This window comes from Copadichromis virginalis, linkage group LG3 (genome assembly GCF_057382275.1).
Source record: "Copadichromis virginalis isolate Kocher_CV1m ecotype Utaka linkage group LG3, C_Virginalis_male_GT1.1, whole genome shotgun sequence".
NCBI lineage: Eukaryota > Metazoa > Chordata > Actinopteri > Cichliformes > Cichlidae > Copadichromis > Copadichromis virginalis.
In genome coordinates, this window is record NC_140620.1 from 19,773,753 (window position 1) to 19,798,450 (window position 24,698).

General features: G+C 41.1%; 2 protein-coding genes across 3 annotated transcripts in view; one reads left to right on the top strand and one right to left on the bottom strand.

The window, feature by feature from the left end:
- Positions 1-24,698, bottom strand: part of LOC146713268 (programmed cell death 1 ligand 1-like) — an 82,002-nt gene that overhangs the window by 12,169 nt on the left and 45,135 nt on the right. The gene's annotated exons all lie outside the window — the stretch shown is intronic.
- On the top strand, positions 12,356-22,992 carry LOC146713269 (uncharacterized). The gene is made up of 8 exons (XM_085446718.1): positions 12,356-12,454; positions 13,265-13,300; positions 13,580-13,846; positions 14,258-14,410; positions 14,553-14,642; positions 18,738-18,836; positions 20,206-20,292; positions 22,000-22,992. The coding sequence occupies exons 1-8, from the start codon at positions 12,424-12,426 to the stop codon at positions 22,041-22,043; spliced, it is 807 nt and encodes a 268-aa protein (XP_085302844.1). The 5' UTR covers positions 12,356-12,423; the 3' UTR covers positions 22,044-22,992.

Here is a 24,698-nt window from a genome sequence, read left to right on the forward strand (position 1 = left end):
CCCCAGAGGCTGGGTGCCAGTCACCAGCCACCTCTGGACCCCTAGAGGTCGAGATGCTAGCACCAGTGGCTTCATTAGAGGACTTTACTGAGCAGTCTCAGCCGTCATCCCCTGCTGAGAGCTCCAGTGAGTCCGCTCCTCTACCCCTGTCCTCCGCTGGAGGACCAGAGGGACCCATTCAGCCGTCAATCTCAGCTGGGGGGCCCGAGGAGCCCGTCCAGCCTCAAGTTTCGTCTGCTGGGGGTTCGGGAGAACCCAGCCAGCCTCATGTTTCGTCTGCTGGGGGTTCTGGAGAACCCAGCCAGCCTCAAGTGTCTTCTGCTGGGGGTTTAGGAGAACCCAGCCAGCCTCAAGTGTCTTCTGCTGGGGGTTTAGGAGAACCCAGCCAGCCTCAAGTGTCTTCTGCTGGGGGTTTAGGAGAACCCAGCCAGCCTCAAGTGTCTTCTGCTGGGGGTTTAGGAGAACCCAGCCAGCCTCAAGTGTCGTCTGCTGGAGGGCCCGAGGAGCCCACCCAGCACCACGCCTCGTTAGCTGAGGGTCCTGGAGGACCCAGCCAGCACATCCTCACACCTGCTGAGGGTCCTGGAGGACCCAGCCAGCACATCCTCACACCTGCTGACGGTCCTGGAGGACCCAGCCAGCACATCTCCACATCACCTCCTGCAGCATCACTGCCGTCAGGTTTCGCAGCCGTCCCTCTGCCGTCAGGTTTCGCAGCCGTCCCGCTGCTGTCATCCACGCCTGGTCCGGCCTCCGTGTCTTCATCCACGCCTGGTCCGGCCTCCGTGTCTTCATCCACGCCTGGTCCGGCCTCCGTGTCTTCATCCACGCCTGGTCCGGCCTCCGCTTCAACCTCAGTCTCGCCTGGTCCGGCCTCCGCTTCAACCTCAGTCTCGCCTGGTCCGGCCTCCGTGTCTTCAGCTTCGTCTGGTCCGGCCTCCGTGTCTTCAGTCTCGTCTGGTCCGGCCTCGGCTCCGCCTTCGTCTGGTCCCGCCTCGTCTGATCCTGCGGTTGCCACACCGCCGCCGTTGCCGTGTGCACGGTCGACCTCCAGAACTGTTTGCCCGTCGCCGCCGTTGCCGTGTGCACGGTCGGCCTCCAGAACTGTTTGCCCGTCGCCGCCGTTGCCGTGTGCACGGTCGGTCCCCTGACTGTGTTATGGACTGGTGAACAGTCGTGTTTTGGTTCTGGACTCTCGTGCTCCTGGTTTTTGTGTTTCGGGCCCTCCTTCCTGGGCCCCCTCCGCCCGCCCTGGCTTGGTGCTTGTGCTTTTTGTTTTGGGGCTGTCAGGAGCCAGCCCTTTGAGGGGGGGTACTGTCACGGGTCTGGGTCCGTTGGACCCAGTATGTGGAGTTTCATGTTTTTGTTATTCCATGTTTGAGGTTATTATGTTTTAGTTTGCATCAGGGATTGTTTTCTTGTTCTCTTGTTGTGTTTAGGATTATGATGTTTATTATTTGAGTTTCATGTTTTAGGATTTGTTCTCGGTTGCATCTCACGTTTAGTTTAGTTCAGGTTCCATATGTCTGTCTCTCAGTGTCAGGTCTGCGTCTTGGTGTGGTGTTCTCATTTCCCGTTTTATTGTGAAGGTCTGGGTCTCATGTGAGTGTGTTCAGTTTTACCTCTGTCTCGTCTTGTTGATCATTCCCAGCTGTGTCCACCACCTGTGTGTAATTCCCCTGTGTTTCTCTGGGTGTATTTAAGTCATGTCCTCCGTTATTGTAGTGGCTGGTCCGTCTGTGTTTCCACCCTGCTTCATCTGTGTGTTTCCCTGCAGTCGACATCATCTGTTTCCGCCCGCTCTCATTCATGTCCAGGTTCGTGTTCTGTAGTTAGTTTGTTCCCAGTTTAGTTTAGTCATTGCTCCGTTTGCCGTTTGTCCATTTCCTTTTTGTGTTTAATAAACCACCTTCACACCCTCACGACTGCCTGCGTTTGGATCCTCCTTTATTTTCCACACGGCTCATCTCACTCGCCGTGACAAGCGCAGGCAGTCGTGAAGGTGTGAAGGTGTTTTATTGAACACAAAAATATAGAGAGGCAAACGGCAAAACGGAGAACTAAACTACAGAGCATGAACAAGAACACGAACCTGAACATAAAGGAAGGAAGACGATAGTACATGATGATGACGACAGGGAGCACACGGATGAAACATGGTGGATACTAGTGATGTGATGTTCTGTATCGAGGCTTCGAAGCTTGTGTCGAGTAATTGAGGGAGTGTTTCCGCGATGCGCGTATCGAGGCTTGCTTCATTTATGGGAGGAGCTGAAACTGATGACGTCCGAAGCCTCGCTGCCCGGCTGTACCACGTGACTGGTTCATGAAGCGGTTCGAACTTTGCCGCGAGATATGACAGCGATATAAACCCCTCAGACTTCATTCAAAATGTGGGTGTTTGATGGAGAGTTGCGGTTAGTGAGAGTTTGGAGACAGTTTGGAGGTTTATGAGAGTGAGGAGAGAAAGTCAGGAGAGAATGGAGGCAGCTAAGAAGAGGAGGATGTCCTCCCCTGTGTGGGAACATTTTGATCTTATTCCTCCCAACAAGGTATGTAAGTTTCTACAGAAGATGTATTTTCATAATACTGATGGTGCAATACAATTTATGTTAAGCTGTCTTGACTTTTCTACAAGGTGAAGTGTTTGCTATGTGCCAGGGAGCTGGGATATAACAACAACACCTCATCCATGCTTAGGCACTACAGAGCTTTGCATGAGAATAAGGGGAACACCGATTGTGGAGCAAGACCAGGTGAGCCATCAAATGCCATGATAATATAGCATGCAGTAATGTTACTAAATGATATAACAATATTATACAATGCAATAAGTGACGTGTGTGATATTTATATTTGTGCTTTGTCTTTATTGTCTTTCCTCAGGAGAACAATCTCAAATAGATGAAGACCTGGTTAGCATGGTGATTGAGGACTCCCAGCCATTTAGCATTGTGGAGGACAAAGGATTCAAAAGATTTGTTAAATCATTAAATCCTAGCTATATTCTCCCCACTAAAGGTCATAAAAGCAGTGAAAATTTAGTTTTTACAGAATAAAATGTGAACAGGCAGGACTGAGGCCTCAGTGTGTAGCTGTCCATACCTCAACGTTACAAAAGCACAACCACTGTCCACACCCCAACCACACCTCACCTCACAGTAAATGATCATTTCCATTTTAAGCATTTCCAAATAATCCTTTTCCATACTACCAGTATAAATATACACATTATGCTGCCATCACTACAATATAGATGTTTTACACACTCCTTTTGTTGTTGACATTTACAGGCTGTGTGCAAAATGCCACACTCTTCAAATTCATGCCAACTAATATTTTTACGTCCAGTAGGTGTCCTACTAGAGCAAATGAAGCTTCAAGAAGCTTTGCGCTGGGGTGAAGCAATTGGATGAAAAGCTTCAGTGCTTCATGAAGCTTCATCTGCCCATCACTAGTGGATACGCAGACGGACCAGCAACTACAATAACGGAGGACATGACTTAAATACACCCAGAGAAACACAGGGGAATTACACACAGGTGGTGGACACAGCTGGGAATAATCAACAAGACGAGACAGAGGTAAAACAAACTCACATGAGACGCAGACCTTCACAATAAAACAGGAACAAGAAACCATCACACTAAGACGCAGACTCGACATAGAGAGACAGACAGAAAATGACACATTGAACTAGGCAAATAATAAGCAGAGACAACCGAAGAACAAATCCTAAACACAAGCAGAAACATGAAACTCTAATAATAAACATCATAATCATCATTAACAGAACAAGAAAACAATCCCTGATGCAAGCTTAAACCAAAACATAATAAACTCAAAATACTGGGTAGAAACTGACCCAGAACTGTGACAGCAAGTGCTTTTTATGCAGTTTTTGCAAAGCTATGTGTGGAAAGAAACTGTGACTTAGGACAAGCTGATGGCATAAGATGCAAGTACAACTCCTCCAGTTTCATATGCAAAAAAGATTATTGCGCTAGCTTACGTGGTTGCAGTGCTACCGGGATTTAAAAATAGTTACGCAAAATGGAGCATGTCCGCTCCGACCGGCTATAAAGGGTTAAACAGAAGTGTGAGACGGTCAAGAATTTACGCCAGTGTCCTGTTATATTTTAGATAGCAAGGAGCAGACGGCCGAGTTTATTAAACTCCACCAAGACAGCGTTGACGCAAACCTGAAGGCTAGACCGTCCAATTTCACAGGCGTTTACTTCCTGTCTGTCTGCCCCACAGCACTCACCAGTTTGCAGTGCTACCGGGATTTAAAAATAGTTACGTAAAACAGAGCGTGCCCGATCCGACAGGTGTTCTGGGAATCCATCCTACCTGGCAAACCATCCTACCTGTTGTTTCTGCGCATGCGCACAACACGAAATTCAGTGGCAAATTGTCCTACTTTTGTTAATCTGAGCTACATTTCAGTGGCGAACCATTCTACCTTTCTGAATATGAGCTAGAAGCATACTTTAACAGCTAAAATTCAGTGGCAAATCATCCTACCTTTGTTAATAACAGCTACACACATGTATACACCCATACTCTGACGGGTAAAATTAAGTGCCAAACCATGCTACCTTTGTGAATGTTACCTACAAGCAATGTTCCCTCTAATCTTTCATGTGTCTGAGCGACCACACAAACTCCCTGAGCACAAACTCCCTGAGCGATCCCTTGGACCACTGTGAGCAACAGCAGACGTGTGCACTGTGGTCACGCCAGCATCGAATCCATCCAAGTTACATGGTTTATTAAAATAATGGTGGTGGTCCGGCTGCCTCGCCTCTGTCAGTGCGCCCCAGGGCAGCTGTGGCTACAATGTAGCTTGCTATCGCCAGTGTGTGAATGTGTGTGTGAATGGGTGAATGACTGAATGTAGTGTAAAGCGCTTTGGGGTCCTATGGACTAGAAAAGCGCTATACAAATGCAGGCTATTTACCATTTACCATAATCAAATTACAGCGTTTACATTTATGTTAGACTACTTTTAATTAACTGCTTTAGCCCACTTACAATGAAAATGTAAAAAAAATCTAGCCATTGACCTGTGTAGTATGTTAACACTATTGGAAGTTAAAATAACTTGAACTCCAATTTTGAAAACACAACTTTCTTTTTTTTTTTAAAAAAAGCTCTGACTTGTATTGTGAGTCTGTGGTCTGGGAGAGAGTCCTGTAACTCTCTGTCTGCAAACTACAGTATATAAAGACCAATGCTGGGCAATTAATTATATAGTTACTTCTTTAAAAAAGTAACTCAGTTTGGCAAACAAGTTTTTTTGCAGCTATTTTTTTTAAATGCAGCCAAGGTGTTTTTTTAAAGAAACATTTCAAACTATTTACAGAACAATCAGCTGTTCTGCATCAAATTTGATGCCACACAAATTATTTGTGCCACTCCAAAAAATAATTTCTGTCCACTATGAGATAAAGGAGAACAACAGCCTGATACCTGCAGGCCTAACAGCAGGAGATGTATCACTCCTGCAACACCTGTAACGTTCAGCAGTCGCCTCACTGTTCTGACTCACACAACAAAACTATTGACTACACTACACACTGACTACACAAGATTTGTGCTAAACGTGGCAAATCTCTCACCTCGCAAAACACCGCCGTCACTCCTAAAACTTCCCCCTGTTTCTTAACAACTAGATGCCACGTTGCCATATCATTTTTTGATTGGTCGACATGGTACTTTTTTGGATGAATAGGAAATGAAGAGGGGGTGGATTCTGTTTTTGCTCACAGGCTTTCGAGCCTTTTTTCTTATAAAACGCCGTTTTTATCGTTTCTTCGGGAAGTAAATATAAACAAAGACAGTATTCAGCAAGGAAACCAAACATTGCATATATTTTTTATCATAACTCTGGTTTTATGTGGCCTATCAACACAATTTAAAAACTGGTATAAAGTCCACACTTTTTCTGTCAATTGTTCTGTCTGTCCTGCTCACATCTCCAATGGTTGTACACCTTGTCATTAATGTGGCTTCACTCCTCATCAGCCGCTTTGCTAGCTAAAACACCGATGTCGGCACATAAGGACGCTGTCATAGCCTGTCAGCGACGTGGATTAGCTGCGTATATACAAATGTGAATCGCATCATTGGCTGGACTATGGGTTAAGGTGGAATCGTTCTAATCCCATAGGGGAGCAGCCAGTCACTTACTGACTAACACTGCAAAAAAGAATTGTTAAAGTATTTTAATTTCAATTCAGGTTAGATTTTTTTTGTGCGTAACAGAGATTTTCTGTGCGCAGAGACCGTGCCAGCAGTGCGCAATTGCGCACGTGCGCAGCTTAGAGGGAACATTGCCTACAAGCATACTTTCACGGGCAAAATGAAGTGGCAAACCATTCTGGCTGTATGCATATGAGCTACAAGCATACTCTGATGGGCAAAGTTAAGTGGCAAACCGTCACACCTACTTAAATTGGTGCTGGAATTACTCTGTGACAGCAGAAATGTGCATAAACTACTTACGGCAGGACGTTTTGCCAAAGTAGGATGGTTTGTCAGAACACCGACTTTAAAAGGTTAATAAAACCTCTGGTTTTATGTGACCTATCAACACAATTTAAAAACGGGTATATACAGGGTGGGCCATTTATATGGATACACCGTAATAACATGGGAATGGTTGGTGATATTAAAGTCCTGTTTGTGGCATATTAGTATATGTGAGGGGGCAAACTCCCCAACATGGGTGGTGACCATTAGGGGTGGGTTTTGATAATCGATTTATGGATTAAAATCGATTCTGGCTTGGATAACGTGAAGTCGATTCATTAAAATCCTTAATCGATTTTTTAATATGAATTTATTTTGCCCGAAATGCCAGAATCTCAGGTGAAAGATTTGACAAACAGCTAAAACAGTAAATGAGAGCTGGTACACTGATTCTGCACAAAGACGTAAACACAAAGCGCGGACCCGCCGACGGATCAGAAGCAGTGAGATGTGGCTTTCTCACCCGACTGCACGGACACGGTCGGGGCTGAAAGCTGACAGCTCACGGATTCTGATGTTTCGGCGGGTCCACGCTTTGTGTTTATGCCCGCTTTGGACTGATTCTAAAGCTGTTAGTTTTATCTCTCTCCAAACAATATTGACTGAACCAGCAGGAAAAGAAGATCCAAACTATGCTTCACATAAACATCGTCATGGCTTCCCTTTTACTTTTGCTGTTTTGCTTCTACCACGATAAAATCACACTTCATGCGCAGCTCTAAAAGTTACGTTGAAACCAAGCACACCATTGTTTTTCTTGTGACATTACCAATAAGTTTGATGTGTCACATGGCCCTCTTCCTATTGAAAAAACAAATTGTATCCAAGATGGCCGACTTCTAAATGGCCACCATGGTCACCACCCATCTTGAGGAGTTTGCCCCCTCACATACACAAACAGGACTTTAATATCACCAACCATTCCCATTTTATTATAAAAAAAATAATGGATTGCATTGCATTTTATATAGCAATCAAAGCGCTGTACAATTCCTCTATTCATTCACTCTCACATTCACACACTGGTGGAGGCAAGCTACAGTTGTAGCCACAGCTGCCCTGGGGCAGACTGACAGAAGCGAGGCTGCCATATCACGCCATCAGCCCCTCTGGCCATCACCAGTAGGTGGTAGGTGAAGTGCTCTTGCCCACATCGACCGAGACTGCCAGGGCTCGAATCGGCAACCTTCTGATTACAAGACGAACTGCCAACTCTTTGAGCCACGATCGCCCATATTATGGTGTATCCATATAAATGGCCCACCCTGTAGTTTGAAGTTCACACTTTTTATACAAAAATGAACACTCAGGGTTGTCTTGGGTTGACATAGCATCTTGTTGCTATGTCATCTTAAGTGGGTCATGTGACTGGTTTACTATGACTACATAATTCTTCCTCAGCCAATCAGCAGCACCCGCCACAACACCGGGTAAACTGAAATTGAAGCTTCAACCATCTTTGTGTAGAAACTAGTAATGCGTCTACGTTGTAACTATAGAAGTAGTAACTAGTTAGATTACAAAGCAAAGTTATTCTCATCACTGTATTCAATCCCGTGTTTTAAGAAAGAAACACACTGATTCATGGGTGATGATAGCTTTTTATGACTGTTACACCACCTGTTTTGCTGACATTTAATTAAAATGTCAGGAAAATTAATAATTAGTAAAACTGACTTAAGCATTTATTCCTAAATTTCTTCCATTCTATTATTTCTTGGCTCTCGGAGGAGGCGGACACATCTTTCGCTCTCTCCCTCCCTTATTTTCCCTGCGTGTTGCTCCTATGTCCTTGTCTGGTCTCATCTTACTCTAACCCTGCGAGAACCTCTTATTCTCGCTCTTGTTCTCTAAAACCTAATGAAGAACTATGGATTTGATCAACTGGTCCCTTAATGCGTTTGACAATCTATTCTCGACAAGAACCCTAGGATCGGGAGAAACTGAGTGCCCTGGAGGGACGTTCCCTGCTGGATGGCAGAAGTAAGGCGTTGTGTGAGCTGGCTTGGCCCTGGCATATCAGAAATTGAAGAAAGCAGTGACTGCTGTTCAAAACCCCACGAGGCATGCCGCTATGGTCGAAAGTGTGGGAAGAGCCGTGAGTGCTCAGACTGTTCTTACTGAACGAAATATGGGAAAAATCTTGGAGGAGCTCATGGCTTTTAAAAGAGAGAGTAGACACCTGGTGACCAGTGATGGTCACTGAAAAATTGATGCATTCTGTCCACCCTAAATGCGGCTATAGCCCCAACCCTGAGGTTGCCAGCTGCTTGAAGGTTGACACTGAGGAGAACAACAACATTCTTCCAAAAGATATGAGAACGAACTGACTCCTCTGAACTGACATTCCTCAAGGCCACCTGTGTACGCTATGGACTGTTGATATTAGGCGAAAGGACATTTTCTCAGGCTGAACTCAGGACACACATCCTGACACGCACGCACACATGCACACTGATACTGATACGCCCTCACCACCACCCTCGCTTCCCCAGATCCAACGCCTCCTCCCATGCTTACCTCCCACCCGATGCAGACAGCGGCTCAGCCAGATGCGCGGTAAGGTCGCAGCATCCATGACACGCTGTGCACATTGGCGTACTCCCACCCTATGTTTCTTGTCTGTGTTTCATGGTGTTATAGTGTGATGATATCTGTGCTTGTTTATGTGCTATGGAGTTTTTTGTTTTCTCCTCATAATGACTCCCTTGTTGGGAGTCATTATAAGCAGAAATCAATTTTTCAATCAATTTCAATCAATCTCCTGTAACATATATGTAACCCTATATGTTACATATTTCATTATCTATTCTTTTTTGCTGCTTAGCCTGACCTGTCTCCCCAATGTAAAGTTTGTATATTGTATGTATGGTCGACTAGGTCTGTCATCTCAGTTGCAGGCAACTGCAACCAACAAATAAAGCTTGTCCTTATCCTCTAAAGTTTTCTTGGATAAGATTTAATAAATGTAAAAATGTAACAAATTCAGCAAAAATGGTCATGTTGCTGTGGCAGGCAGGATGAGGACCCAAATGTAGGTTTCGAAAAAAAAAAAAAAGGTTTAACTGAAGAAGACAGCTTTAATGGCTGTTCAAAACTCAATAGAAGAAAACATAACCAAAAACTAGTAACAAAGAGCTCAGAGAAACACACAGCAATGTGGTACAATGCAACAACAGATGGAGAAAAACACAGGGCTTAAATACACATGGGAAGTAGAAACATATGTGGAAAAATGGGTTAATAAAATATAATATTTCTGACCCCACAACACAATCAAACAGTTTTTAGATGTTTTCCATCATGATCATTTACATCATTTCCTGAGGTTGTATTTGCATAAGAATAATAAGACTGAAATTAAGTGGTTTAAGCACAAGTCACAGCCAATCCTTGTGTTATTAATACAAATGCTATGCAATATCCCGCCTTCACTAGAGGCATGGCTTTTTCCTCTAACGTAACTCGAAATTTAAAAAAAGTAACTCAAAATTTCAAGTTAGCTCTGCCAATCAGTAATCTACACGAATGACGTCATTTTCTTTTTAATCCCGAAGGATATGGCCCAGAGGAATGCGCATAGCTGGACTGGCCATCGGGCATACCGGTGGGTTGATGGTGATTTTTCGCTTTTATGGGCCGACGTAGGTTTTTGCTGTTGTTGTTTTTTCGTAATGGTGTAAACAATGAAAGGTAGTGGATTGGCCAGATGCTGGCAGATGTGTAAAAATAACTCAATTGTTTGGTGGTGGCTATGGTGGAGCTTCCACAGATTCAGTAACATTAGCAAATAGTGGAGGCCAGCAGGTGACTCGTGTCAAGACAGCCTCCAGTTTGTTTTCTGTTCCCCCTGTATTCAAAGTATTACGGGAAGAGATGTGGAAACCTGATTTCAAAATAAAATCCAACTTCGAGTGAATTAACAGATATGTTAAGAACATAATAAAGTATAATTTAGTGTTGTTTATACACTCTAATGTTAGATCCACATGACACAACCTTGTACCCTAGTAGCGCCCTGTCAATATCAAGGCCACTTTATTTGGGATTTCAAAGTAAAAGCCCTGTGAATTTTTGTTTTTGAACTATTCTTTGAATGATTCAGAATGCTCTTAAAAGCAAAACTTATATTTCCAAAGATTAGTTGTGCTTTATATCAACAGTATCCAACCCCACAGTGATACCATGTCAATATCAACTCATTCTAATTTTGCTTTTCATATGAATGGCCAGTTGAAATTGCCCATTTATGACTTACTCTTAACGATTTCAAAATGCTCTAAAAATGAAAATTGCTGTTTGCACTGGACAATTTCACTCTAGATTAACAGTATCCAACCCCATAGTAATACCATGTCACCGTCAAGTCAGTCTGATTTTGCCGTTCAAAATAAAAGCCTTTTCAAATTGTCCCTATATGACTTAACTTTTAGGAAAAATGCTGTTTCCACAGGATAATTTTACTTTAGATCAACAGTATCCAACCTCTCAGTGAGACCATGTCAATTTCAAGTCAGTCTGATTTTGCCTTTCGAAATAAAAGCATTTTGAAATTGCCCATATATGACTTAACTTTCAATGATTTCAGAATACTTTAAATAGGGAAATTCATGTTTCCATGGGATAGTTTCACTCGTCATTCTGATTTTGCCTTTCAAAGTAATGGCCCATGTAAGAGCATTTGTTAAATGAGTAAGCCATATATGGGCAGTTTCAATGGGCCATTACTTTGAAAGACAATATCAGAATGACTTGAAATTGATATGGTATCACCGCGAGATTGCATACTGTTGATCTAGAGTGAAACTATCCTGTGGAAACATGAATTTCCTTATTTAAAGTATTCTGAAATTATAAAAAATTGAGTCATATATGGGCAATTTGAAAATGCTTTCACTTGAAAAAAGTAATCAGATTACAGTAACGCGTTACAAGTAACCCCTAAACTTCCAAGCTGTTACAAGTAACGCGTTACTGCCCATCTCTGGTTACAATACACAACACAACACAAGCACCGCCCACCGTAAAACCCCCATGGTTACAAAAGACAAGGCACTGTGTGTGTGTGTGTGTGTGTGTGTGTGTGTGTGTGTGTGTGTGTGTGTGTGTGTGTGCGCGCGCGCGTGACCTTCTGATCACAACTGTTTTTAACAACATCCTTGGTCAAAAGAGGGTAATCTCCCCCACACCCAATACAGTGGCTTGCAAAAGTATTCGGCCCCTTGAACTTTACCACATTTTGTCACATTACAACCACAAACATGAATCAATTTTATTGGAATTCCACGTGAAAGACCAACACAAAGTGGAGTATACGTGAGAAGTGGAACGGAAATCATACATGATTCAAAATTTTTTTTACAAATAAAATAAAAAATAAATAAATAAATAAAAATTCTTGCCCATTCTTCTTTGCAAAACAGCTCCAGATCAGTCAGATTAAATGGACAGCGTTTGTGAACAGCAGTTTTCACATCTTGCCACGGTCTTATCAAACCAACTGGAGGAGTGATATTAGATTAATATGTTAATGCTTCTATTATGACTGTACTACAAAGTTGTAAAATGGTAAATATATCTACTTAATGATAAAATATTGTTGTTTAAATTTATTTATGTATTTATTGCTAAAAGGTGATATTAAAAACAACTAAAAGTCAGAAGAATTTAAATTTGATATCACCACCTTGGTTTAACTAACGCTAAAACAAGCACCAAAACCAGCTGTCTAAAAAACAAAAAAGAAGGCTAGTCAGTATATTTTACATAACACTTTTACCTTGAAATGATAAAACCACTGAGACACACAGACTCAGAGGAAGAGGGCGGGCTTTACTTGGTGTCAGTGACAGAAATGAAAAAAAGCTGAAATGAGTGAGAAGGACGATGAAGGAAACATCTGTGCTGTGTCTGCTCTGTAAGTAGAATCTCTGTGTTTGTTTGAATTCTTGTACTTTGACTGTCTGCTCTCCTGATAACTGATGATGGAGGAGAAGACATGAAAAACAAATCAGGCTGAATTCAAGTTCAAAACACCACGAGGACCAACTGCAGGTCTACATAGAAACTTTATATAGCTTAACCAGGAAACAAGAAAGAGAGGTTCAATCAGTGTCATATATATATCATATCAACATAACCTCAATGTAGACATGTATTCACTTTTGTGTAATTTAGTGTTTGTTGCATTACATGTACTAAAGCAAGCAAAAGGCTAAAAAAAAATAGAAGACAGAGCAGCTGTCATAGTTAATACACTACAGTGATGAAAATTTATGTCTAACTTTGGATTTATTAAATTATGGAAAACCAATATGGTTTATACCTGATGTTTTGAACTCCAATGATTATTGTTAATCCATAGTTAATCAGAGTTAATCAGCAACAGTGTAGCATGGAGAGTAATTTTTATTTATTATATGTTTTCATTCTCTCATAATACAACATTCACATGTACAGCAAGAGCTACTAGTGCTAATAATCATTTTTACAGTGAAAACAAGGCTCCACTTTTCAATGCAAATCTACATGCTAACAGATGAGAGACATCCTTCCTTTTTATTGGAGTTTAGTTTGTAATTTAGGAGCATCCTTCAGAAACTCAATTTGCGTCCAACATCAAGACAAGTCTTTCTGTATGTACAACTGGGTTTGTAAGTTTTTTGGTGGCAATTTTTTTTAAATCATATAATCACTTTAAACTAACCCAGATCTAATTTATCTTCAGTTTTGTCCTCATTTCTTTGCTGCACAACAAGCCAAGGTCAGTAAACTTAATTTCCATTCTATGCTTCTAAAAATTTCATTCACACAGAAAACTTAATTTTATAAGATGTACTTTTTTTTACCCCAAAGTTAAGAAATACGTGTGTCAAAGCAGCTGAAACAGCAAAGGCAAACTGAATAAATGAAAGCATTTCAAAAGCTTAACAATTTATCAATTTTGAGGTTTTGTGCTGTACACTATTGCAAGAAATATATGAGTTAACTGTTTTTGACAATAGTAAAATAATCATGAGTTTTTCCATTTTAACCCTCACAGCTCGTCTGACTGTGAGTCCCAGCAGCTCTCAGTTCTTTGAAGGAGACTTTGTGTCTCTGAGCTGTGAGGAGGACGACAGCTCTGCTGGATGGACTCTGAGGAGAAACACAAGCAAACAACAGAGGACTCAGTGTGGAAGAGATGGGTGGGGAGAAGGTGCTGGTTCTTCCTGTAACATCAGCTTCATCCTCCCATTGGACAGTGGAGTTTACTGGTGTGAGTCCAGAGAGGGTCCCATCAGTAACATGGTTAACCTGACAGTCGCTGGTAAGCTGAGTGTGTGGAGTTAGTGTTGATGAAGCTGTGTGTAAATGGATGAAATGCTGTAGTTTGTCTCTGTGTTGAGGTGGATCAGTGATCCTGCAGAGTCCTGTCCTCCCTGTGATGGAGGGAGATGACGTCACTCTGCTCTGTAAAACAAACACCACTCCCTCCAACCTCCCAGCTGCTTTCTATAAAGATGGCTCCCTCATCAGGAAGCAGCCTACAGGTCACATGACCATCCAGCATGTTTCCAGGTCTGATGAAGGCCTCTACAAGTGTGACATCAGCGGTCATGGAGAGTCTCCATCCAGCTGGATCACTGTCACAGGTGACACACTCACCTGTCTGTGTTTCTGCAGCTTTCAACATTCACAATGTGACGACAACTTAATGAGTGTGTTTGCTTTATTTTAGACAAACACACCACCACACCTCCACCTACAACCACTCCTGCTGATTTGTCATTACTTCGCCGTGTGTTATTTCCTGTTGGATCAGTCTGTGTTGTGATCCTACTGGTGTTAGTGATTCTATTGGTGAGACAATCTGTTCACAGGAAACCTAAAGGCGAGACTAAGAATTATTTCTTTAAATAGTTATGTAAATTATTTTAAAATGCAATTTACAAACATGTTCAATAGTTTTCTTAAGTGTCCATTAAGACTACTGTAAAATAAATTACATTGATTTTCATTTTGGCTCATTTCAGATGATGTTGGAAAAGTTAGCAAAGATGACATCACTTACAGTGACCTCAAAATATTACATCACCAACAAAAGCCAATCAGATGGAGCAGAGGTAGTGTTTTATGTGGTGTGTCCATATGTGAAGTATATATTTATTGCCGAGTTTTTAAAGTTTTTCATAACATTTAGTATTTCTTAAGAAGGCGTTCTTCAGTTCCACACCAACATTTACAAACCTAATTTCTTAAAGACATTACTCTCTACATTGGTGTCAGTTTAACTCTTAGGTGCAATGACACCTTAGACTGTATATAAAAGATCGGCATACAATCAGATGTTGGTTATTGCCATCTGTTTTTTTTGTAGCCACAATTAGGCATGGTTGAACAAGAAGTTTGGAGTGCAAACTTCTCAGCTTCAATGCTTGGATATTAAGTTGCATCCGTAGTCTATCTGGGATAGTAGCTGTTAGCTCGCCACTCCAGCCAACTGTGCAACCATCCATCTGTCAGTGAACAAAACTTTTATTAAAGAAATGAATATTACCCCCTGTAAATGGCCTGCATTTGTATAGCCCTTTTCTAGTCCCTAAGGACCCCAAAGCGCTTCACACTACATTCACCCATTCACACACACAGGTGATGGCAGCTACATTGTAGCCACAGCCACCCTGGGGCGCACTGACAGAGGCGAGGCTGCCGGACACTGGCACCACCGGGCCCTCTGACCACCACCAGTAGGCAAACATGGGGTTAGTATCTTGCCCAAGGATATTTGGCATGCAGCCAGGAGGCAGCCTGGGATTGAACCACCAACCTTCTGATTAGTGGCTGACCTGCTCTGCCACCTGAGCTACAGCCACCCCAAAGTTGATATGAATGGTGTAATTAGCTATGGAGGCCAAAACTATTATTTTCATCAGGTTACATGTGCCAGGGCTCTGTGTGCGGGCAGGCGGAGATGAGGATCCAAACGCAGGACTCGAACACAGAATAGTAACTCAAAACCTCAGCTTTATTGCTGGAACCAAACAACACACAGGCAGGATCTGAGGGTATGACGCAGCACTGAGAAAGGGCAAACACAGGGCTAATAAACACAGGGACATAATCAAGGAATGGAAAACAGGAGGGAGACACAGCTGGGAGAGATTGGCCCTAACATAATTTAGCCTGCTATTTTAATCTGAAGGCTTTCAGAACAGTTCAACATGAATAAAAATCTTTGTTGATTTGTTTCTTGACTTTAAAACTAACGTGACCCAAAGATCTGATTTGACTATGTAAGTGGGGTCCTGTCAAACCAGGTCTGCTCCTCGAGTGGCCACCCACAGGGGTGCATGCTCTCGTTCTTACTATTTATCCTGTACACAAATATTTGTTAGAGTAATTTTGAAAATAGGAAAAATTGAAAATATGTAGATAATTCTGTTATTGTCTATCTGCTCCAGGAAAATGAACCCATCCATGGCCGAGTTTTTGCTAATTTTGTCCAATAGTGTGATAGGTCCTGCCTACAGCTGATCATACTGAAAGCATATCATTGATTTTACAAAAAGTACTCATACACACAAAGTCACTTTTATCAAATGTCACACTGTGGAATGTTTTCAGTGTTATAAATATCTTGGAACAGTTAATGATTCAAAGCTTAATTTAAAGCAAAGTCAAAGTAAACTTTATTGTCTCTGCTATATCCAGTGCAGCATACAGAGAGCTAATACACAGCTAATAGATAGATATAAAAAGGAGAAAAAGTAAATATACGCTTAAGTCTTAGGGGATCAAGAGAAGTTACACTTCGAATTTACAATTTACAGTTTGGAGTGGTTTGATTATCTGTGGTGACCAGTGTAGCAGCTTGTAAACCTGAAGTAAAAAAAAATCTCCATAGAGTAGCATGTCTTACAGACGCAGGGGTTTGTAAAGTGAAAAAGAATCGGTTAACAGATTGTGTGTGTGTTGGGGGGAGGGGGGGGGGGGGGTTGCTGGCAATGGGTTCAGGAGTCTGATGGCTTGTGGGAAAAAGCTATTGCGCAGTCTGGAGGATCAGGCCCCGATGCTGCGGTAGTGTCTGCTGGATGGATGGAGAGAGAAGAGTCCATGTGAGGGGTGTGACAGGTCAAGCACAATACAGGAGGTCTTACTGATGCAGCGGTTTTGGAAGATGTCCTGTAGCAGAGAGAGAGAGATGTTCCAATGATCTTAACAGCTGCTTTAAAAAAGCTGCTTGTTTAAGTGAAAATACATTGATGTGTTTTTTGCACTGTTACACCCCGGCCTAGGCAACCGGCGTGCAACGCAGGAAAAATAAAAATAAGGCAAAAACACACGAGAAAAAACTAATACGGGCTTCCACAAAAATATTCCCAAAACAAAAGTATCGACAACTATTTTCTTTAAAGCAAAATACGACATTTATTTACATCACAACACAAGGCGCCAAACCATTTACAACGGGGGGGGGGAAGATCGCGACCATGACATACAGAAACACAGGGCTTAAATACATACAAGGAGCAATTAGGGAATGGACCACAGGAGGGATACACAGCTGGGGCAAATTAGACCTGACGAGACAAGGAAACGTAAACTGAACACACTAAGATAACACAGACTTTCAAAGTAAAACAGGAAACACATAACAGTCACGCCAAAACAAAACGCCTAAAACAATACACTGCCAACGCCGAACCGTAACAGCACTAATAAAGTTGAGGAGTTGTAAATTATTTTGTGTAGTGACAATTATATCGTCAGTTATATCGTTATCGCAAATTTTCAAATGCATATTGTGATAAATATTTTTTGGTCATATCGCCCTGCTCTAGTGTGTAGGGTGGTGCAGTCGTGTGTCAGGATAGTGAACAACAGAGGGCTGAGAACACAGCTCTGTGGAGTTCTTGTGCTCAGCCTGATGGTGCTGGAGATGTTGTTGCCAATTCGGAAGGACTGAGGCCTCTCTGACAGGAAATCTAATATCCAGTTGAAGAGAGAGGTGCTCAGTCCCAACTTGCTGAGTTTATCAAACATTTTTAGGGGATAATGGTGTCAGAATGCTGAGCTAAAGTCTATGAGCAGCATTCTGACATAGCTGTCTTTCTTGTCCAGGTGGGAGAGGGAGAGGTGAAGTGCAGTGGAAATAGCATCCTCGGTCAATCTGTTCGGTCGGTATGCAAACTGCAGCAAACTGTGAAGCTGTGTGCAGAAGGGTCACCAGCGACTCATGTCTGAGAAACCTTTCTCATTTCAATGTTGACAAAACCATAAAGAACAGAATCTCACTCAATCAAATTGTTAAGTCATCTAAGAACCACAGCTCAACCTAGCATCCCTGTATACCAGTTAGATCGTCTGGCTGATTCAATTTTCCTTGACAGAAACCCATTGCATAGTGAGTTTTAGTTCCTTTTTTGTGTGTACTATGTGCAATCATTGTCTGTTATGGCTGTATTAAGAGTGTGCATGTGACGATAGATGACTCACAAAAGCAGCACAGATGTAGCTACAGGTACAAATAAAGTAACCTGAACCTTCTTTGTGTAACTTGGAAGTAAGTGAGGTGGTGCCAGAAACCTCAGCTGCATTTCCACCCCCACTGGAGCTAAGATTGCCTCTAGACAATTGTTTCAGTGATTATTTTATTAAAATAGCTTTTTGCACCACAAAATCTCAGACAATGACAATAAAAGAACAACAGAAGCACAGAATGCTGTAGGCCAGTGTATTGTAGCGGGTCAGGGCTGTTCGGGGTTTTGTTTTGACAGTTATGTTTTGTTGTTCTGTTGCCATGGTTACAGGTGATGCTCTCTCTGCGACTGTGTGTTTCCGGGTGGGAGAGCGCCTTTTGTTGTTGTTGTGGTGGTGTGCTGGTCTGCCTGTGTTAATAAACGGCTGTGCTCCCTGGCTAGCTCACGGGAAGCAAGACCAAACGATACCTCCGTCTCCTCCTTGTCTGAGCTCGCCACAGTATGTTATGTTCTAGGTTGCACAACATATTTACATCCTGTGGTTTCAGCAAGTTTTCATGAAAACAGCTGTGGTCAGTTAGCTTAAATACTGTATAGCCTTCAGTATCAGTTATTTTTCACACATTAGTACCAGAAAAAAGAAACATAAAACTTTTTGTGTTATTTTTAATGTAATAGCAAGTACATATATGACTGCACCACTGCAGTAATGTCTGCTATATTTGTTTTACTGTGCAGAGAGTGATCCAGCTGCAGTCTATTCAGCAGTGCGAACAGAGGACGTCAGTTATGGTCAAATTATCATCAGAGAAAAGAGAAAAAAATCAAAGAGAAGAGGTACAACTACTCTACTTTGTTTCCATCATGGTTCAGAACTACAAAAACAGTGCAACAGGTCTTCAGAGCAAATAAGAAAGACCTGATAGAGGTTTGATTGCATTTCACAGGGGCAATATTTGTTGTAAATACTAGGATGCTGTTTGATTATCTGTGGTGGATTCTGTTAGCAGTTTGCTTGCATGTTGTAACATAGTTGGAGTGCCTCAAGTGTGTAACTCCAGTGAGGGTTCAAGGAAGAAATAAATCTTAATACCCAATTTCATTGCGCAAGAAACTAAAACGTTCTAAGTTCTAATGCAGGAGAGAAAATCACAAAGTGCTTAAAGGGAAAACAAATGAGATCCCACCACTATAAATGCAGGCGGTATTTTTTACTGGAATACTAAATGAGCTGGAAGGGTTTTTTTCTACGGTGGTATGAAAAGGTTAGAAACAACTCTCTTGTTACATAGATACCCCATGCAGACTTATGAGATGCATCTTTCAAGCTCCTCAACAGTTTGATTGTGGGAGCCCATAGCAAGGCTAACACAGTGAGACAAGGTCACATTCACACGTACTGCCAAGGTAGGAACTGGAGCTAAGCTAGCGTATGTGTTTAGGTAGTTGAAGGCCAAATACCAAAACTAAGCAACGGATAAGGTTAAGGTAACATTCTACATTCTCTGAGTATTAAACCTGTTTCCACAATGACTAACAGAAACAGGTAACTTAAAGCTGAAATTAAGCTCCAGAAACCTGCAGAGCTGCTCAGCGATGTTTGCAAGGAGTTAGAAGATGTTTATGAAGCAACAGAGACAAAATGAGTTATCTGTAGCTCTCATGTTAAGTCGGATTTTAAATGGACATTAAAACTGTTTAAATGATGGACAAACATCATCATATTTTACATTCTGCTTATTTAGACCAGAACTTAACGTGTTGATAAATGTGTTTTCAGCAACTGTTCTTTACCTAAATTAGTAGGTTTGTGTGTTTTAAACTTGTGTGAAACCACAAAGGGTTATTTCCTTCTTTTGTTTCCATGAAACTGACATGTGAACGCAGAATTCTGATCATAGTGTTGATGATAGTGTGCATATAGTGTGACAAAGTGTGAGTCTGGTTTATATTTTGTGGTAAAATGTGTATTTTATCTTCCTCTGGTGTTAAATACAAATGACCAAAAATAATGTGGCTGTTTGTCTGAAACAGGAAAGATGACCACAGAGCTTCTGAAAGCCGCTGACAGTTTCTGTGAAAGGCTTTAATAGAGCTACCTGGGAAATGATAACTCTTCTTTTAACGCACATCCTGTGCACTAAGAGTACTTTTTATAACCTGCTGTATGTGCAGTGACGTCTTCTGTATGTGTTTTACTCTGCAGAGTGTGATCCAACTGCAGTCTACTCAGAAGTGAGAACTGATGATATCAGTTATGGAGAAATCACCATCAGACCAAACAGACCCAGAGGTAACTGATGCTCTTTGTTCACTGAGAAAGAAAATTAGTTTGTTATCTGATAAGGAACTGCTCCTTTTTTAAAACATGAGCTGCCGACATCAGTTGTTCAGGAGAAGACTTTACTGACTCCAACATGTAACAAGTGCCAGTACAAACAGAGCAAAATGTTTTTGTTTTTACCCCTGAATAGGAACAAGATAAATCATCTTTGGATGAAAACTTCCTTAATAACAAACTAACATCTAACTTGGCAAATATTTGTAAAGTAACTTTTTCATTGATGCTTGGATGTTAAACTTGGATGTGTTAAACACCTGGTAAAACAGCCACAATGGCCATTTTATGAAGCTAAAAAAAAAGACTAGGTTTGAGACTATTTGTATCTCTCGCATGTGCCTCAGTCTTTCTACTTTCTAGGAACTGAAGGAGTCTGGAAAGAGCTGATGGAGATTGTGTATTGTATGGTAAATGGCCTGTATTTATATAGCGCTTTACTAGTCCCTAAGGACCCCAAAGCGCTTTACATATCCAGTCATCCACCCATTCACGCACACATTCACACACTGGTGATGGCAAGCTACATTGTAGCCACAGCCACCCTGGGGCGCACTGACAGAGGCGAGGCTGCCGGACACTGGCGCCACCGGGCCCTCTGACCACCACCAGTAGGCAACGGGTGAAGTGTCTTGCCCAAGGACACAATGACCGAGACTGTCCAAGCCGGGGCTCAAACCGGCAGCCTTCCGATTACAAGGCGAACTCCCAACTCTTTAACCACGATCTTAGCTCTAATTGCCATGATCGCCCGTAATTGTATGACCCCGAGTACAGGAAAGTCTGGAACTGACTCTCTGTTTAAAAAGTCTGAGTCTCTGATCCTACAGTATGAGTATTACCCAGTAGAGTTTGGATGGACCTGGGGAGGAGAGTACCCTAGCTCTAACTGCTTCTCAGTGCTCTGGATGTTGTTCCTTGCTCCCACTGAAGGCATGCTTGCCAAGGTGGCCTTCCGGGCCAATGGCTGGATGGCAGGACTTCTCTTTCAATCCCACTTCTCTCAAGACAAACATAAATCACAATCTGAAAACAAAACCTGCAAAATAAATCTAATGGCTGTAGTACTACATTGGAAAAATGTTAAATATTATATAATGTTCCTTATATTTAACTCATTTTTTAAATTAATTTTTTTTTAATATATTTTAGCTGCAATATTGGGATTATGATAATTGAAGGTGTACTGAGTGCATACCAGTGTTCCCTTTCACATCATTTATTCACTTGGTGTGAGCCAGAACAAATTTTAACTACTCTGACATATATCACTCTCCCTCATGTTGAAGTAAAATGAGTCTACAATGTGCTGAGACTGTCTTCCTTTATATGAACTACATAACACTTCCTGGTGGGCTTCTTTCACATTAAAAGGTTTGACTGAAAGGCCTTTAATATGAAACTAATGAAGAAAGCGCTGAGTTTCATTCACGTAACTTTGATATGATTCAGGTGTTGAGGAGCAGCTGATGCTTTTTTTGTTCAAATAAATTGGTGCTTTCAAAATGTATAAGAACAACAGGAAAACAGGGAAGAATTGTTGAACTGGAGGAAAATTCTATCCCAAAAATGACTTCTGGATTATTTTATTTTTTATTATTATTATTATTTTCCCTTTCACTGGTCTCATACTGTTTAAACTGTGTGTGTTTTTATTTTCAGAGTTTCTACCAGAGCCAAATGTTGTCTACTCCTCACTGAAGTAATCCACCAGACCAAAACACTCAAATCCAGCTGCTGGTCCTCAACGCTGAGGACATTTATTGTAAAACAGATTTGTATACATTCTCATTGTTCTTCTCACTAAATATGCTCTTACAACCTCAGCAGTGACCTGTTTTTTCTGCAGGATGAATAAACTTTGGTCTCACTTCTTCTACTTGTTTGATGGAAAATGTGAATTATTGTGGCTAACCAATACAGACCTCTCTTCAGAGGAGATAACAACAAACAAGCACAAATAAAACCACAACTGCAGAGTCTGAGCAGCATCGGTCCCAAAGTCTTAGACATAGCTTTGTAACCTTTTCCAGACTGATATGTGTCAGTGACTTTATTTCTCAGGTGTTTCTTTAGATCGTGGCAGGATGTGTTGCTTTTTGAGATCCAGTCTACCTCACTTTATCAGACAGGTTCTATTTAAGTGATTTATATAATATAATATAATATAATATAATATAATATAATATAATATAATATAATATAATATAATATAAGTGATTTTTTGATTCAAAAGGTCTGCCAGTAATCAGGCCTGAGTGTGTTTAGTGAAACTGAACTCAGTTATCCAAAAAATGTGAATAATGACAATTATTTCACAATTTCACAAAGGGACAATTACTTTTTCAAACAGGACCAGGTAGTTTGGACAGTTTTTTCTTTTAATAAATTAAATCATCAATTAAAGAGTGCATTATGTGTTTTCTCGATTTGTCTTTGTCTAATGTTAACATATGTTTGATGATCTTAAACAAGCAGACAAATTTGCAGAACATCATGATATCAGAAAAGTAAGACTGTAATTCAGTGTATTTACTTGAACGTATTTACTTTCTTTGCAAGCTCCTTTGATTTACTTGAATGCTTATTTGTATTTTATTTCTAAGTGTGCTTCTGTTTCCTGCACAGATCTGGTTTCTCTGCACGATCAATAAACTTTGGTCTGACTTGTTGTTCGTCTCGTGTGGTTCTGTGGGTTTCATGAAAATCTCTGATGGAAAGCACAAGTTGTTGTGGCAAACCCATGCATGTTTCTCTTCAGAGCAGATAACAAAGAAAAAAATAAATACGACCACAGCCGCAGACTAAAAGCAACATGAACACTATTCAGTGGCTGGAAACTTCACACCAAAGCTTCAAATAAAGGTTGTGCATGTGTCAGTGGTTAAAGTTTTGATTCAAGGAAATGAAATCTGTGAGACTTTATTTTAGATGCTCTTTAAAAGAAATATGTCTCTGGAGATTTTTCAGCTTAAGACGCTGCACACATTCATCTTAGTTACTGTTTTATTGATATGTGTGGTCCAGCTGTTTTCAAAGGAAGTAGTTTGTGCTCATGAATGTGATATTTATCTGTGATCAAGTTTATACAATCTGCACTCATTCTGTTTCTGTGTGAACAGATACATATTATCATCACTTAGTACAGTGTTTTACACATGGAGCAGGAGCAGAGTCTCTAAGTTATTATAAAAGATGCAAACTTTTAAAAATAACCAATAAGAGTGCATTTATGTATCATGTGATCTCATACACAAACTGGAAACACAACGGTGTCGTAATCTTTCAACAAATGTCTCAGAGCAGCGTCTGTTTATAATAAAGTGCCCTCTAGTGGGCACAATGGTTAAAAACAAAGCAGGAAGCAAACACTTGGCTTTAAAAATATGGACATTTCCTTTGACTCACCTACAGATTTGAAACTTTAAAGAATTTCATTTCTAAGATCTGGTGAAATATTAAAGAAAAACCTCTGTGTGCATTTGATGTTCTGTAAACCAGCACGATCCCCAACCCCCACTGATCAGAGTCGTTTGGTACCTGGCCGCGAGAGTTGAGGCTCGAGTGTGAAATTTTTCAAAATGGTTTTCAGGGTTTTTATCATTATTTTTTAAAATCGTTTTTTATCATTAACTTGGTTTCTCTGGGTCTTTTCCCGTGTGTTATGAATAAATCTTTTTTTTGTTACCGGCACTGGTATTAATTTTGTTGTATTTATCTGCGACACCTTAAAGGCCGCAAATATTGTGGGACATAAACCAGTCTGTGGTGCAAAAAAGGTTGGAGACCACTGTTGTTAACAGTCAGTGCTGGAGGATAGTTACATTTTTCATTGCAGTACCAAAAATGACCGCTAGTATTGCTCAAATGGCATGGGCTATATTGTGAAAAAGTGGGACGTCGCTGTATTTTGGAACAAATTTTGTGTGTTTGATGTGTCTTTCAGGGTCTGACTTTCAGGCATTTTTCTCCTGAGATGTTTCCTGAAAATCATCTCAGCAATCCTGAAAAGAACAGACACATGACTTCCCCAAACATAAGACCAAAGCATCCCGATGTTAAAGTAATTCTGTATCCTTGTGCTTATGACTGAGATCCTCTCTGCATTAAATTCCATTATAGTTCCATATTTGGTTTTCCTTTAAATATTAAAAGACATTTCCATTATTTATTAGTGTTTTAAAGATTCACCAGAATTCCAGAGAACTCCAGGGATAAATACATTTAACACAGACCAGTTCAGTTGAATTAGTTGAATTACAGCAGATCTAGGTTTGAAATTTGGTGAGATTTCTGTTAGAAAACAAAAGAACGTATCCAATAATCAGCTGGCACTGTGAGCTCTAGTTCAGCTTCCAGTT

Coding starts and splice junctions, on each gene's coding strand:
- LOC146713269 (XM_085446718.1), top strand. CDS start 12,424: ATGAAGGAAACATCTGTGCTGTGTCTGCTCT. Junction 14,643..18,737: donor GCCAATCAGATGGAGCAGAG/GTAGTGTTTTAT, acceptor TTTACTGTGCAG/AGAGTGATCCAGCTGCAGTC. Junction 20,293..21,999: donor CAGACCAAACAGACCCAGAG/GTAACTGATGCT, acceptor TTTTATTTTCAG/AGTTTCTACCAGAGCCAAAT.